We start from the raw sequence: 17,725 nt of genomic DNA, 5'->3' as shown, positions 1-17,725 counted from the left end.
CATTGAATTAAATATATTTAATTTCACTATGACTTTGCAGTTCTTGGATATCAAAGGCATCACAAATCCAGCATGCTTATCATTTTGACACTTCTGCTCTTGAGAATTTCTTGCAGCATGCAAAGAACTCTCTGTAGGGTAACTGTGATGTGTTCCACAAGCAAGCTAACCTAAGATTGACCTGAGGATTATTAAAATCTGTTCAAATATCACAGTAACATGTAATATTTCTGCCTGCAGTCAATGAAATGTTTCTGACACAACCTGTAGTTCAGTATGAGCAATAGAGGGGTTTTTTATTGGACACCGGTACAGTGCTAGTGAAACTAATTCTAGTGCCTGATATGGTAGTAAAGAAGCCTTTCTGTTGATAAATTTAAGTATTTAAATATATTTAAGTCTAGTGTAAAATGCTGCTTTTATGGAGCCAGATCCTGCAGTCTTTACACAGCTAAAACTTACACAGAAATCCATGAGAGCTTTTAAAGTATAATAGTAAGGGTATGCCCAAGGTCATTGGAAGAATACAGTACTCCTGCTACCCTTTATATGTATACTCAGACTTTCTCTGTCACCTGCAAGAGTATATGAGATCAAAATACATAAATCCAAGTGAATTCAACAACATAAATACCCTTCCTAAAATAAAGAGTACAGCTTCAAAGAGTATGGCCCATAATGTTAGTGTATTTGTTGTTTGGTTAAAATACTAAATTATATTAAAGTATTTAAACTTCATTATGTTAAAGGATTGTAATTTTGACTTGAATATTTACAATATATTAAATTTATTTTAACAAAAGTGATATATTGGGGGGGGGGGGGGGGAGGGAGAAAAATCCCTACAGTAAGTTCAACATTTTTGGGAGAACTGTAGCAATGCCTGTGATGGCAGAATTTGGCTCCATATATTGTTAGCAAAACCCCAGACTGTTTATATGATGGAAATTGCTTTTAAAAATGTTACTCGAGGTATAAACACTGTGGGCCCAGCCCTGCAAGTTCTACATTCAAATTTCATGAGTTTGCCTCAGTGAACTGCAAGGAACTGTGCTTTATTTGCAGAATCAGCTTTATGCTGGTTTTAAGCAAAAAATATTTCAGACACCAACTTTTGGGTAACTAAAATTAAATCAAGGGGATGATGCTCCAGAACTTAAAGAAGCCTGATGCTGGAGAAGGTTCAAATCCTTCCATTCACACTGGAATGGTCTTGCACCAGCAAGGTAGTGTCGTATTCCTGTTAACTTCACTGGGGCAACTCTAACGAGTCACAAGTCTATGGCTAGACCCCCAACACGTTGTTAACCAACAGCTTCACAGATGATATATCATTATTACTATTATTTTTTAAGAGTGTTTGTGTATTCTACTTTCAACCAAGCTTTGCTTCCAGCCATAAACGCCGTCAGTTTAACGACGGATGTTTCTGGGGTGTGTTTTTGGGAAGGGGGTGTTGCCAGGCTCGCTGCTGACTCGCGCCATTGTTGATTTCGCTGTTGTAGGGGAAAGGCTCTAGGGCGGCAGATAAGGCTGTTGCCATGGTGATGAAGGAGATTCCGAGGGAGGAGTCTGCAGAAGAAAAGCCCCTCCTTACTATGACATCACAGGTGGGCGGAGCGCGGGGCTCTGAGGAGGCCGCGGATACAGCGCACGGGAGATAGCAAAGCCCCCATGAACTCTGGCAGCCCAAGGGGAACCTCACCTGCTCCTTAGCTTCCCCTCGGTGCAATTCCAGCTTTAGTGGTGCTGTGGTGCTGGCTGAACCCATCTGCTAGAGGATCTCATGCCAATGTCATATTTCCTCACTGATGTGGGGAAAAATAATGTGGCTCAAATAATGCATTTGTTTAGCATTTTAGATGTTTGACATGAAAATTTAAACAGACATTTTTCCCCCAAATGAAGTGATCTGTAGAAAGTATAGTACATGTCAATTACCAGAAGGTTATTTAAAACCAATTTAAAATTTCAGTTATAATTCATGCTATCAATATTCATGCTGCAAGTACTCAAATGTGCGTATAAAATAAGGAACCTTTTCAGTAGTATTGTTTTCAGTATCTTGAATTCCCTCTCTAAGCTCTTACTGGGATTCTGCTTCTGGTTCAGGCCAGACTATGTTATTTTGCACCTTAGTTACTTTTGTTTCTGCAACTTCAGTTGGAGGAAGCACGCAATATCACACTAAACCTTACTCCTTGGAGTAGCCATCAGCCCCTAGGTGGTTTCATTAGTTTCTTCAAGACAGTAACTCAACACTACTGTAAAACACAGCACTCCCATCTCACTACAAGAGTGGATTTTATTCCCTCCTGTTGCTCATATAAAATTTTTTTCCCCAAGCAAGTGCATTTAGTTTACTGTTAATATTTAGTGCACCAAAGTTGTGCCTAATCATCAGGAGGTTTGACAGAAATTATCTTACCACACAGTTACTATGTGCAAGCCTTCAAAAATCAACAATCCTGTTTTATTCCTGACTTGCTGAAGGATAACAGCTACTATATCTTTTTTAAATCTTTAAGATGCACACAAGGCCACCACATACTTCTCTTAAAAAGCATCCCAGGTGTGCTGCACTAATACATATTGGAGAAATACCATCATCTCCTTTGGAAACCAGGTTTTGCAATCTCCTCCTCCTGTTGAACACCATACTTGGCTTGTGGTGAACTCTACATGTCTACAAAGTAATTGCAAAAAGGAAAAAGGTGCTCCCTCTGAGGCATCATTTCTGATTTTCTATTCAATGATTAACAAACATTTAGAAATCAACATGAAATGCTGCCCCTTTTACCCACCCCCTGCAGAAAAAGTACAAAACTTCCATTGGCTTCAACAGGGCCAGGAGTTCTGGGTTCATTACATGTTTAATGCACCATTTGTAGTGGGTGTCTGTCAGTCTACTCAGCAATAGTCTATGATAAACTTATGAGTAAAATGCTTGTGTCTGTTAGTCAGTGTAATTTCTTCCACTAAACACAAATACCTACTTCCCTGCTATGCACCAAAGGGGTGCAGAAGCCAAAAGGAAGCAGAAGCAAGTGAAAAAGTGAGTATTTTCCATAACCATCTCTGCATCATGTATGTGTGATGTGCAGTTATATGACCATGTTGCATACATCATTTGTATCTTAATTGTCTGGCTGCAGTGTTGTTTTAAGATGCTGTCTCTTCAGTGTGTCTGTGTAGACCTCTTGTTCAGGCCATTCATTCAGAACAACGCATTGCTATATCGTGATACACATTTAACCATCACCATCACAGTGTTTGTCTGCCCTTTACATGATGAAACAGATGGATGTGGCTGCTGCTCACAGGGTGAAGCAGACAACTTCCAAATTGGCTGCAAACTTCCCAAACCAGATTAAATTGGGCCATGAGACTAAGGCCTGGCCTTTTCCTAGTTATCACCAATACTAAACACAGCATGGGCACAGGTATCTCTTAGGAAGTAGTTATTTATGTTAGGTGTCTGTCCTGCTCCATCCCTAAAAGTGACCAAGCAAAAAGCCTGCAAGTAAAATGCAAGGATCAACTCCAGATAGAGTAGTAACTTTTTCAGAAGGAAAAAAAAAAAAAAAACCCAAACAAAACACACACCCCAAAAAACCCCACACCAAAGAAATCTCCCAATCCTTAATGAGCAGGGGATTACTTATGTCTGACTGTGGAAGCAGACTCCACAGGAAGCATAAGTGGAATCCGAGAGACAAAGACTCTATAATCCTCATTTTGAGAGAGACAGTTAGTGGAAATGTATGGAGACCATTGAATTTCTATTTAAAGAGATACCTCTTAGCTCTCTTCCTCTGTAAAGCATTGAAAATATATCTATCACAAAATCAGTCACATAAATAGTCATATTTTATTGTTATGCTGCTAGCAAAGTCCAGCTTATAAAATATGGCACTTCTCTCAACATAAATACTGTGAATTAAATTTTAATGAAGTTTCCAATTCACAGCTTTTCTTATATCATCAGATACAGAGGCAAATCTTCAAATAACATGAACGAAAAATGTACTGCAGACTCGAGTGAGGCTATGCCAATATATGGCAACTGGGAATCTTGACCATCATTCCAGCAGTAATAAGTGTACTACACTAAGCAGAGGAATAGTCTTGGTAATTGGATAGGCTTTTCAGTATCTAATTTTTGTGGGTTTTGTCTCAATTACTTCCAATGAAAGTCACTTACTGGTGTGAGAAAGCATTCAGTAGTCACCAAATTTAATATTTCAAGCATCAACAGGGAGTGTGCTTTTGGTACTAATGGGATTTTGCACAACATAACTCTATATCATGTTGCTATCTCCCTTTATCTTTTTAAAGATAATTCAGAAGAGACTAGAAGAAATGGAAAAATAGAATAGAACCTACAAAAACTGAAAGTTTGCTCAAGATTCAAAGAGTAACTGGAAATTAAACTATGAAGCAATATACTTCTAACTGAAGCAGATAAATACTTGAGAAAAATCACGTATAAGAGTTTGATCTGAATTCCAAAATGGTTTTCTAACCTCTTCACAGCTTCTTTGCATTTGTCAGGAAAAATAAAGACCACTTTAGAATTACTTTCTCGTGAGAAATTTAAAACTATATATCCCCTGGATTCAAACACTCAGCTATGAAATTACCAATTTATTACAGGCCAATAACTTCAAGGGATTTGATTCAGTAAAGTGCTTCAATCCACACTTATAAGTTAAAATATGATTACCTGTGCTGTTGAGCAGTAAAAAAAGCACATGCTTAAATGCCTAGGCCAAGGCCAGCCTGACTTTAAAGAAACAATTCACACAATGTCACAAGAGTTATTTGTCCCCAAATCATCACACCTAATTTAGATTCTTCATTAGAGATCATAAATTGAGAAGGTAGTGGTGGTTGGATCCCTATAAGGAGGTTAGAAAGAAACAAGATCTGCACAAGGTGACTCAAGTCCAGGATGATTCTGTGACAAATATACTCCGGTATTACATGGAACAGAAATGGGAGTTCATGAAAAAAACACACCAATAGAAAAAAAGAAAGGTGAAGTATACATGGAAAGCCATCCCCACTGCTGCCTGTAACTGAAAAACATGGGAGATGCATACTTCAGATTTACAAAAACTACACAGACACTGCTCAGAGCACAGTTTTGGTATTGACTGCTTAGAATTTCAGAGACAAACTTACATAACACTTAGGTTTTAGAATTTGAACTGAAAAAAATAATTAAAGACTGAGATCACATGATAAGAAACAGGCTGAATTTTGTCCTGTCCCATGAAAATTGCAGGTTACAACACGCAAGCTGCCAAAAAAGATGTTTCATGACTACACCCCAATAAGCTCCATGAGATGCTTAAGACATTTTTGTAGTCTCTGAGGGATCATAAATTCAGAGTAGGAATTTTTTGTTTGTTTCTTACATGTGGATTTCATCTGCATGCCATTTGTTGATCCAAACACGTTTAAGGCTTATGAGCAAACAGTGTAAACATTTCCACTGTCCAAGTTCCACCGATTATTTTGTGTTGTTGTTTAGCTGAGCTTTTTATTTTGTTCCAGGGTTTTCTGGGTTGTTTGTTTTGTTTGGTAGGTCTGGTGTTGTGGTTTTTTTTTTTTTTTAAACTCTGACAGGAGATCTGTCAAATGCTTCCTTTCAATTGAAAAAAGGAAACAGAGTAAAGATAGATAGCTAATATTCAGCTCCCAATGTTTTTGCTAGATTTCTTGGGGTATGCATCAAGAACTCACTACATTAATTCAAAAATTCCTATATAAAAGCTAACAAAGCTTTATCTCTACACCGACTCATGGATGGTAGCCAATGCTCTATGGGGTTGGCTAAAGAACTGGAAGAAGAATGGTTGGCAGAGGAAAGGAGCGAACTGAGGAAAGTTCCAGCTGCACCTAAACTTAAAACTGCATTCTACCAATCCACCAATGAAATTAGTTTAGAATATCTGATTGTTTTCGTTAATATTCCAAAACATTCAGCCATAGTGTCCCAGCACTGTCTCTTTTCTTAAAGGCACAGCCTCAAACGGTCACAGTCCCATTGGAATCAACCATTTGGATTAAAATATACATTCTTATTATTAGACTTGCATTGACTTACAGCCCACTTTGTGAATGTTTCCTCAATAGCATTAGAACAACAGAAAGTAAGTTTAATTAGCTTCTGTTCTCTTTTATACTACTCTAAACCAGAATTAACTCAATTTTAACTAATTGACATTAATTTTTAGAAAAGGCAAAAAGGCATGGCAATTTCAGATAAAGAAAATAAGTTTGGACTACAGTAAGTCACTCTGCCTGTGCTCTCAAAGGGGAGATTGGAATGTAATTTCCTCAGTAATTTTAGGAGGACTATGTCCGAGATCATATTTTTATATTATTTTTAAAGGATTCATGATAAATTTATTACCAATATCTTCCTTAGGTTTCTTTTTTTGTTGTTGTTGTTTGATTTATTGTAAAACTTTCGAGACATTTAACAGGGGGCAGTTTTTAAGCCCTACAGATAACATTTATTTATGTTTTTTTCCCCTATTATTAGAACAGGGTGAAAACAATAAAAGAAAAAAAAACCAAACCCAAACAAAATAGACACTCCATAAATGCATGCTTAGCAGTGCAAATACCAATTGATTCTTTGCCTGCAAGTTAAATACTGCTCAGCTCTGTTACTGCTTTCAGGGCAGTATGCATAATTTCAGTAGAAAGAGTCTCACGAGTATAATAAAGTTGCCTTGACAATATGTTTAAAAGTCATAAATTGGCTGCTAGCCTAAAGTTATACAGATTTTCCTGTCACAAATGAAATACATTCTCCATGAAATAACATTTTTAATTTGAAATTACCAGGGGAATTGATAGTGTAATTTTTTTAATAAAATAATTATTATAAAAAACCCCAACTATACTGTTTCATACATTTTAAAAGGCCTTTAAATGTGTGTGAGCACAGAATGATTTGGACAAATATATTTTGTAACCAATGTATTACACAGTTTAACCCTGGTTTTTAACATAAGTTATTTATGAATAGGAATTAATTTTGAGCCATCACAGAATCACCAAGGTTGGAAGAGACAAGTCCAACCTGTCACCACAGACCTTATGACTAAACCGTGGCACCAAGTGCCGCATCCAATCCCCTCTTGAACACCTCCAGGGATGGTGACTCCACCACCTTCCTGGGCAGCCCATTCCAATGGCTAACAACTCTCTCTGTGAAGAACTTTCTCCTCACCTCAAGCCTAAACTTCCCCTGGTGCAGCTTGAGACTGTGTCCTGAATGTGTTGGTTCTTCATTTATGGAAACTTTAAGTAATAAAATAGAATGTTTAAAGAATTGAAACCATGTACTGAAACCATGTACAATATTTGTTCTACATTCAACAAAAACGCTGTTTGTACAGTGAGACTGTTCTACTGAACTGCAACTCCAAAAAAAAAAAAATTCACAAAGGGCTTCCAAGTTTCAAACTCTTCCATCTGAAAAAACAGACCACAAACAAGGCAAACCCACACCCCACAGCAGATCCCTACAGTGAAAGGCTGTGCAACTTAAGGAGAAATTTTGACTTGCTGCCCATGACTTCCCACAGTAATGCATCCAAACCACAGCCTTATTCTAGATATACCACAGAACTGTTTTCAAAGAAAAATCCACAGAAAGAACAAGAAGAATCTGTGTGATTTCAAAGTAATTCATAGAATGTTTTAGGTCGGAAGTGACCTTAAAGACCATCTAGTTCCACACCCCCTGCAGTGGAAAGGGAAATCTTCCACTAGACCAAGTCACTCAAGGCTTCATCCAATCTGGCTTTGAGCACCTCCAGGGAGGGGGCATGCATGACCTCCCTGGTCAGCTTGTTCCAGTGTCTCACCACCCTCACTATAAAGAATCTTCCTAATTTCTAGTCTAAATCTGCCCTCCTCAAGCTGAAATCCAATCCTTCTCCTCTTGTCACTACAAACACTTTTTAAAAGTCCTTTAGTGGCTCTCCTGTAGGCCCTCTTCAGGTACTGGAAGGCTGCTATGAGGTTGCCCCAGAACCTTTGATTCTCCAGGCCAAACAGCCCCAACTCTTACTGCCTTTCCCCAGTCTGTATGTGTGCTTGGAATTGCCCTGACCCAGGTGTAGGGCTTTTTGCACTTGGCCTTGTTGAACTTGAGATTGGCTAGGGCTCACCTCTCAAGCCTGTCCAAGTCCCTCTGGATGGCTTTTTTTCCCCCCCTTCAGCCTGTGAACCAGACCACAGAGCTTGGTTTCATACATTGAGTTGCTGAGGGTGCACTCAATCCCACTGTCCATCTCACTGATGAAGGAGTTAAACAGCACTGGTCCCAATACCAACCCCTGAGGAACACCACTTGTCCCTGGTCTCCATTTGGACATTGAGCAGTTGATCACAACTCTGAGTACAGCCATCCAGCCAGTTTCTTGTCCAGTCAGTGGTCCACCCCTCACATACATACAATTTGATGACCAGGATGTTATGGAAGATAGTATCAAAGACTTCACACAAGTCCAGGCAGACAACACCAGTTGCTCTTCCCTTATCCACTGATGCTGTATCATCATCACAGAAAGCCACCAAGTTCATCAGGCATGATCTGCCCTTGGTAAAGCCGTGTTGGTTAACACCAATCATCTCTTCTTCATTTTCCATATGCCTTACCAAAGCATTCAGGAGGACTTGCTCTATGGTCTTGCTAGGCACAGAGGTGAGACTGACTGGCCTATAGTTTGCAGGATCACCCTTTTTTCCCTTTTTTGAAGATGGAGATTATGTTTCCCCTTTTCTGGTCAGCAGGGATTTCACTAAATTACCATGACTTCTCAGATATGTTGGACAGTGGTTTGGCAACTTCATCTGCCAGCTCCCTCAGGACCTCTGGGTGGATCTTGTTGGATAACAGGTTCTTTAGATGGTCTTGAAATTGCTCTTCACTTACAGTGGGCAGATCTTCCTTTTCCCACTCTCTAGATGCGTCTTCTGGAGCTTGGGTGGTACAGCTAGAGCCCTTACCAGTGAACGCTGAGACAAAGTAGTCTCTGAACCGCTCAGCCTTCTCTTCCCTAGTCTCCTTTTTCTCCATGATGTACCTGAAGAAATTCTTGTTCCTTTTTACATCGCTAGCCAAATTTAATTCTATCTGCCCTTTTTCCTAACCTGATCACTGGCTGCTTGGGCAACTTCTTGTAGTCCACCCATTCTTGTACTCATTGCTTATGAACACTTCTCCTCCACCCCCCAAGTAAGTCCAGGAGCACCTTTTTCATTCACACCAGCCTGCTGGCCACTCTTGCCTGGCAACAGTACAGTAAAAGATGAATTTTGTGGTATGGGAAACCAATGAAGGGCATTTTCAACACAGTTGAGGATCAGTAGGAATGGCATAAGCTTTAAACAAATTAAATTCTGTGATAAACCACAATACATTTATACTATTGTTAATTCTCTCATCTTAACCTTTACAGTCTTCATGTTGCTGTAGCATAAAGACTTGATCTTAAAGAGGTAGCAGTTGTGCATCTTTCATCTGAACTGACATTTGATAATGTACCATACAGAACAGAGCATGAAGCTGTATACAGTATTCTACTGCTGAAACTCCTGAACTTATCTTTGCCAGCTGATGGTTCATGACAAATGTGCACATGCAGCCCAGTGCCATATAGCCTTCTTTACTTTCAACTAATGAAAAACATTAAATATTTTTCTAATATATTGTAGACAATCATCATAGTTGTCCCCAGACATGCTGCAAGAGTACAAATATGATTCCTGCAACACAAGGAAGCAGATCTCCCCTAATTTGTCCTCTGTGCCTTATTTAAAATCATTGGAGAACCATGGTTCTCAAAGTCTGACTTCCTCTTCAGTGGGAGTTAACACACAGAAGTTGTTTCAGTGAATGATATAGAACCCAGAATCTAACATCACAAGTCACCATTTATTCCCTGTGGATACTGTCATGATATATGTGCTGCCTCCCCCAGTATAGGTTTCTCCAGAACTTCCTCAGATATCTTTGGATGCTGTAGCTTTCTTGTCCTACAAGACTTTCCCAACCTACATTTACTCAAATTTACATGTCAAATTTGTCAGTCCTTCAATTATCTGGCAGCCCACTTTAGAAGTGCCAACTAGACATTTCCATAAACTGGTATTACAGAAACAATTTCTTTAAAGTAACTTCCTCTAATTTTTCTGTGACTACATTGCTTCAAAGATCTCCAAATATCTACGATGAGGACTCTGTCTCTGATCACCATTGTACATTAGTTCTCTGGCTCATACAGTGATATGAAGGAGAGAGGATAAAGCACCCATCAGAGGGTAACACTGCAAAGTCAATGCATAGCCAAGTGAGGGAAAATAAATGGGTAAACCCATCTAATAGCTACAGAAGGGAGACACTCTGTTTTAGTAAACAGCTTTTTGCTTTAAAAGGGCAGAGACCATACAGACACTAGCGCAGCCCGATTTACAGTAAATCACATTTTTGTAAGAGTAGTAAAGGCTAAACTGTCAGTCATAGTCAAAATATGACAAGAGTAAGTTTCCCCCTCCCCCCCTTTCCCCTGTGGCTCTGATCCAGCAAGACAGTTAAGCTCATGCTTAACCTTGAGTTTTGCAGGACACTCTTAAGTGCTTTGCTGGAGCAAGGCCAAAATACAGGAGCCAGATACAATTCCCAAGTTTAGCTTTCTTTAGCCAGACCAAAAGGAACAGAAGGAAGGAGATGGTGAACTGAGATATTTCGTTCCACCTTGCAACAATATACCATGATGTGTCTAGGGCAGCACTTAGGAGCACAGGCAGGATGCTGCTGTGACAGTGGTCACAGCAAGCGTTACCACCAAGCAATGCAACTGTTGTTTATGAAGACACAACACAAGCATGTTACCATTTACTGGTTCAGACATCAAGCACAGGCTTTAAGCAACACAGCTGACATTTGAATTCATATACCAAATACAGTCCTATAGCAATCCTCACACATCTGACTTCACACAAGCCCTCTGTCAGTTGTTTGCATTAAGCCCTAGGGGTCTTTTGGCTTGTGTGATTTCAGGTAGGATTCTGTCACCTCTGATTCACAGGCCACTCCCCAGACTTCCTCCTACTCCTACAGAGTACCAGTTATCACCTGCTGAGCAAGACTAGTCTTCAGAGAGGCAGCAACACCAAAGTGCTCTTTGCAGAAGGCTAAAATGAGTTTATCTCAGTTTTAGAGATTCTCTCAATTCACATTAGGTGAAAGTCAGTTATACTCTGTGCCCTGAGAAGTGATTCTCTGTTCTTCTGAGAGCTGAATATGTCTGGTCTATCAGTTTTGTTGAGACATAAATCAGCCCTAAGTGGTAAATAAATTAGTGTCACCTTGGAACAAGGATGAAGCAAAAAGTCAAGTAGTGATCACACTTACTATACAATAGTAAATAAAGAGATGCTCATGTTGATTGTTAAATATTTGTAAACATGCTAGAAAAGTGAAGGGGAGAAAAATAGAAGGTGAAAAAAGGGTGAAGAAAAAATAATTCATGCAAATTGAATTTATACAAGACAACTAGGAATTTTGTCAGGAGTTCCCTTTTCAAACCTCCCTCAGCAAGCAGAAAAGGAGAGCTTCAGTTCTTATCCTGCCAAGATAAGAATCCACAGACACAACTGTCAAGCTAGTACTTTCTGGTATGCTATTGAAAACAATAACCTCAGTTTCCAGTTGTGGTTCCCACTCATCTGTTTTCAGAAATAGCTAGGTAATGGAAATTAATTAATTTGCTTCCATTTATCCTAATAAGTGCTATCAAAGATCACAATGTGCCAGATGTGTGCAGAGAACCTATCAAGAAACCATTGTTCTGTATGATACAAATAATTAGAGATTCAAGTTAATTGTTGCCTAAGAGATACCTCTGGCTAAGAGAACAGTATAACACAAACTACTCAAACTGATCTAACTCTTTCACCTCTTTGCCCAGTCTGACCCAAGCAGCAGACAAGTTTCTTAATGTTCAAAAATAGATTTTCTGATGTGGAAATTGTGAGTTAAAAGATTCCTGCTTTCTCCCATGCCCATCACCACATGTTCATTACCATGCCCTGAGCTTTCTAGGTCAGATCATTTCACTGATACAGTCAGGAGACCAACCACACTCTCACCAGCACACTGAGTGGGCAGTAGAGCAAAAGGGGTAAGCGCCCAGAAACAGCTTTGCTGCTGAACTGTATAGGGGATTACCCACTGCAAGATTGGGGCTTCCTAAATTAATGCCCTGAATAATTTAATCAGCCTCAGGTGACAAAATGGGTAGAATCCAATACAACTAACATAACTAAATGATTACGTCTAAATTTCAGGTGCTTCTCGAACCAGTCCTTCTAAAATAAATTAAATATATAACCAGTGGGAAAGCTAGGTGCCTTTGAGAGCCTCCTGAGGGACAGCCTAAATTAGGCAGCCAGGAGGTCCCTCTGGAGTTGCTTTTCTAGACATTTTTCTCTCCCCATTGAACATGGAGGGAATTTAGGCACTTAAATTAAGAGAACTAGTTCACTATGTGCTCAAAACATAGGTGCTAATTAGCTGCCTATGCCTGACTGGAACCCCCCAATTTAGATTCCAAATAATTTATCTTAAAGACTACCATTACATTATGCCCTACTAACATTAAAAAAAAAAAAAAAAAAAGAAAGAAAGGTAAAAAGAAACAAAGCAGCAGACATTGTGCACTGCAAACAGATTGAGACCAGGTGAGAGACGGTATAAAATGGGATGTCAGGACCATACCTTATTGACAGCTTCAGTGCACTCCAGCACTCCCACAGCACACACCCACTGCCCTAGGAAAAGAAAGGGGACAAAGAACTTGTAGCCATAAGCAAGGAAGGTTGTGCAGGTGATCACTATTAACTGTAAACGTGACACTAGGTAAGAAGTTGGTTCTCAGCTGTTCCCAGGAGCACCAGGTGCGCTCCAGCTTCCCCTGCCTTAAGGCCAAACAAATCTGTTCTATGGAAACTTATCACAACAGAGTCCTGACAACTCTCTGCTTCTTTTTTTCTACACCCCCACCCCCACCCCCCCTTCTTTATTTTTTCTTTTAATTCAAGCTATTTCCTAGATATTTCACCACTCTCTTACTATAATGCAAGATGTTGATCTGGAGCAAAGCAAAATCAAAGCCACAGGAGTTGCTATTTACATACATAATCTGACATTGTTTCTGGCATAGCAAAACAAACCACCCCCAGCACTTCAAGAGATACTTGCATTAAAACTACAAGCCAAAGGTCCTGAAGATGAACAGAAAACAAGTTTTTACAGGACAGCAGAACTAACACCACGCGGAGGCCAGGCATTTGCTGGGCCCCATGCAGTCTCCCCAGAGCAGCATCAGGCCTGAGGAGAGGCTGTAGGGCCACAGCTCTGGGAAGGATTTTTACCCACCAGTGAGTTTCTGTGAGGAAAAGGGGAGAAAACAAGGCCGAGGAGGACTTAGGGCTGACTGCAGGGCAGAGGGAGAGGTGCTGACTGTGACAAGCTAATGTCAGAGTAGATGCTGGCTAGGAGAAAGAAATCCCTCTCATGGCCACTGCTCCTCTCAAGGGGCCAACACTACATCTCCTCCACAACGGTGTCCCTCCCTCCCTCCAGCCCTAACACACCCAAGCCCACTCAGGATTTCAACCATTTTCAACCATTCACTAGGCTCCCACCTACACTTCAGGCCTGAAGATGGCCCATAAAGGGAAACACTGTGAACTGCCACCTCCACCGCAGCTGCCACCTTCTTCTCCCACAGCAACTCTGAGGGCAGCAGGGAGACAACGAGCCAAAGCAAAGCCCTAGGAAAGGCAAAATGAGCAGCAAAAGCAGCTGCAGGTAATAAACTACCTCACCTGAATAAATGCAGACAGCTGGGGATGGGGCAGGTGACAGGGCAGAGAAAATGAAAAGCAGGTGGCTCCTCTTAGCACTCTGAGCTGTGGGAATGCCCCGCTTGTGCTGAAGTGAAACAGGGCAGACAAGGTCTCCAGGACAGCAGCTGCAAATGCCAGACCAGGCCTCTGTGCCTTGTCTCAGATCACTGCTAAATAATTGGATGATAGGTTGGACACGATGATGTTGAAGGTCTCTTCCAACCTGGTCTGGTCTAGTCTAGTCTAGTCTTGCCTTGAACACAATTAAGCAGTGGGTCTGATACCAGCCATCAGATGATGCTCCCAGTATCTCTCCTAAAGCATCACAAACCCCCACATATATGTTTTTTGGAAGAAAAACTGCCAATAGCAGTACTGGGATGAGAAAAACAAACATCTTATTGTGTTGTGCTGCATAAATCAGTCACAGAAAATTAATTTGAATTTAGGAGTATTTTTATACTATGAATGAGTCTCTTCAGATGTATTAGCAGTAGAGAATATCACCCTCCACAGATTTTAGATATCCTTCAGCAAAAGGAGTGTGGGGGCCTTTTCCTTAATTAAAGTTGTTTTATAAAGAAAAATTAAGTTCTTAGAGACATTATGAGAATTTATGAGAATTTATGGCACTTGCTGGCTAAATTAGTGCTCAGAAATCAACAGTTTCACAGGCGGAGTCTACAGCACTTGGCGTGTGTACAAATATTGCACAGATAAATCCTGTGCGGTGGTGCAGCACCAGCTGCCTGTCTCCAGCTCCCAGCTCTGCTTCCTCCAGCACTGGCTGGTGTTAGGTGGCTTTCTTAATTTCACTTTTCTTCTCTCATCAGCAGCAGATAGATAATACTCAGCTCTGCAATGGTGCCAGGTTTGATTCATGAATGTTTTAACGCATTCTGTGATTTCCACCCTGAAAGGTGCTTGAAAACCATAAATTATTACTTTAATATAGATAATAGTTTTCATCTCATGAATGTTTTATAGCAGAACTCCAAATTCATGCCTGACATAGCTCTAATAACTTGAGCAGAGTTAAACCAGGGATAAATTTGGTACAATGCATGAAGCAGAAAAATGAAATTTGAAGTGTGACACTGGGGGCTTACCAAGTGTCATTGCATACACAATAATACCAGAAACCTACCCCACTACCTACTTACCTGTGCCAAAATATCAGCTCATGGTACTCTTCCACCTGTTAAGGTTTGATCCATTACAAAATGTGTTCTTCATGTCTACAACATATTTTTCTAGTAGGTTATAATATTGATAATTGGTAGACTTGATTATATATCTATTATCTGTTTTGACCCAAATATCTCAGTTGAAAGCAGATTGATTTTCATGGGGAAAATCCTTTTAATAAGACACTCCTACAGTTTCCAGTTCTTAGTCATGGGAGCATAGGACATAGGACAGGGAGGGGTCCTCTGGGACAGAGTCCTCTTCTCAAAAGCAATCACGTCATAAACACCCATGTAGAAAGATCATCAAAAGCTATTTTAAATAGGTAGATTTTTTGGGTCTTCCTACCTTATATCCCCATAGTGTTCATATATACTACACTGCTGTGAAAGTTAGAAGAATTGGTTTAATTTCCAGAGCAGATCTGTTCATGGCCAGTTTAGATATCTTTCTTGTCAAGCCAGCCTTTCTCTGAACCCGAAATAGCTTTCCTCCTCCAGTGTCATCTGACCCCTTTCCCTTTATATATACATGAAGAATTATATTCCTACATTTTCTTAGCCTAAGCAAGCCAAACTGGTTTAGTCTCCCTGTAAAACATGGGATTTACTCCTCTGATCATTTAGGTGGCCCATCTCTGATGGATGCAGTGTTTGTATTCACAAGATGAGTCAGAGTAGAGGAAGGCATTTGCTTTATAATTAAATAAAAATGTTTCTAATGCAGAAGAAAAGACACAACACAATAAAATTGAAATCTTGATGTTTGCTGGCAAAATTGATGAAGTGGGCATTATCACCAGTCTTCTGTCAGCCTGATGGTAGCATTTTATCAAGGGACTTTCACACTACACTGCTGGTATGAAACTAATAAAGGTCTGTTGCTAAGCAGATCTTCCTTATATAAACATAATAAAGAAATTTCCAGGGATGTGATAACTAGCTTTGAAAAGGAAAAATATTTGCCAGACATCTGCTACCTGCTACTTCAGTTGAACCTTGAAGAAATTCTGGTCTGTGTAGATTCTAATCTCCTCCTCCACAACTCTCAAGTCTGGTCTTCCCAGAAAGAATATTCTTACCCCTGCAAGAAGTTTCAGTTGTAAATTCCCCTTCCTGTTAGCCTCCAGATTTTCTCTTCTTCAATGTCTCCAGTGAGTGATCTTGGCTGTCTTGGTTCTCATAATCATTTTTCATTCTTTCCTTCTCACATTCTGTCCTATTGAAGAAAATTTCCATGTAACATAATGAACTTCCCATATAATATAGACTTGATCAGCATCCAGATCTTACATGATAATGTACTCTGTTGATACATTCTTATAGATACAGAAATAGAATATTTCCTGTGAAGCTTTTGCCTTTACAGTGATTCTTGTAGAGCCCCCTCTTCCCTCCTGTCCCACTCTAAATAGTGTAGGAGTTTGTGTTGTCAGTAGGTCGCAGAAGAGATCGCTAAAGATCTAGCTAATCCATAGGCTTTGTCATTCTGCTGGATACTATTTTACTGAAATATACAACTGGTTGCAAAAGTGCAAGAGCTGTTACCAATGCTTGATCCTAGAATGGAATGCATTCAAGTGATTTTTGCTGTGATCTGACCATAATGAAACTTTTAAAATATTTAAAGTAGCTTGGAGAAGAACTAACTAGGCATCCACCTTCATTTTTTTCCACCAATAGAAATTAGTAAGCACAGTCATCAAATCATAAACAGAAAAAGAAGGTCCTCTGGACCAAGAGATAACGTGGGTATTGTAGAGCCACCTATAATAGAAATCAATGGTGCACAGCTGGCATAAATGTAATTTTCAATCAAGTATTGAGATTTACCTAATTAAGCAAGTAACTTCTGTGCCTTGATTGAGACAGCACCCTGGACAATCAATTTGGAGAGTTAAAAGCCCACAGGATTAAGTCACTTGTAAGGTTCGTCTGCAATCTGGGTTTAGCATATGCAGAATTGGAGTTTGGGACAGTAGCACTGCCAGATTTTTAAATTAAGTGCTCACATTTGCACATTCTGCTACACACAGTTGGGCAGGCAATCACTCATCTGTCTTCTATGTTACTCATGTAAATTGGTATTTCAGTGCAAAGCTGTAAGGTGCTGGGCAACGAACAAGTGCACATGTTATAGAGTCAGTCAGCATTAAGCATCAGCTTAAACATTTGATTCATCAAAATAATGGACTTTCATTTCAATAGCTCCAGTATTTTCTTGCAACTTTGTAATACATAAATCAAGCACTGAACAGCAGTAAATCTAGTCTGTTTTGCTGTAATAACTTTAGAGGCAACGCTGCTACTGCAGTAGCTGAATGCCAGTAGTTAACAAACATAAAATGGGGATGAGTAAATATCTTATTTGTAATCCATGTTAGCATCCTCAATTTAATCTGAGAGAAAATGTTGAAAATTAAACAACAGAAAAAGAGTGAGAACGGAATGGAGAGAAGGAGAGTAGAGAGGATAAAAGCAAAGCTGAAATAGCTCCATAGGAAAGCAACAAGCAGAGGGAAAACATGTTTTCACGTTATTAAAGATAAAGTAAATGCAGGCCACACCATCAGACATCCATCCAGCTCAGCAAA

At 39.8% G+C, this 17,725-nt stretch overlaps 1 protein-coding gene across 6 annotated transcripts in view; it reads left to right on the top strand.

Annotated features, from left to right (window-relative positions):
- The window catches only part of PEX5L (peroxisomal biogenesis factor 5 like), a 125,441-nt gene that overhangs the window by 74,742 nt on the left and 32,974 nt on the right, over nucleotides 1-17,725 (top strand). For 3 of the 6 annotated variants that reach the window (XM_068145075.1, XM_068145074.1, XM_068145071.1), the window contains exons 2-3: nucleotides 1,506-1,610; nucleotides 3,017-3,055. The exons of 1 other annotated variant lie outside the window; for it this stretch is intronic. In XM_068145075.1, coding sequence (XP_068001176.1) covers nucleotides 1,506-1,610; nucleotides 3,017-3,055 — 144 coding nt within the window. The remainder of the gene's footprint in view (nucleotides 1-1,505; nucleotides 1,611-3,016; nucleotides 3,056-17,725) is intronic. 2 more of the 6 variants (XM_068145076.1, XM_068145072.1) reach the window with 1 other exon arrangement.

Source organism: Melanerpes formicivorus, unplaced genomic scaffold, assembly GCF_026170545.1.
Source record: "Melanerpes formicivorus ecotype bairdi unplaced genomic scaffold, bMelFor1.0.p_v2 SCAF_12, whole genome shotgun sequence".
Classification (NCBI taxonomy): Eukaryota; Metazoa; Chordata; class Aves; order Piciformes; family Picidae; genus Melanerpes; species Melanerpes formicivorus.
Note: the sequence above shows the minus strand (reverse complement) of the source record. Positions and strands in the feature narration are given on the sequence as shown.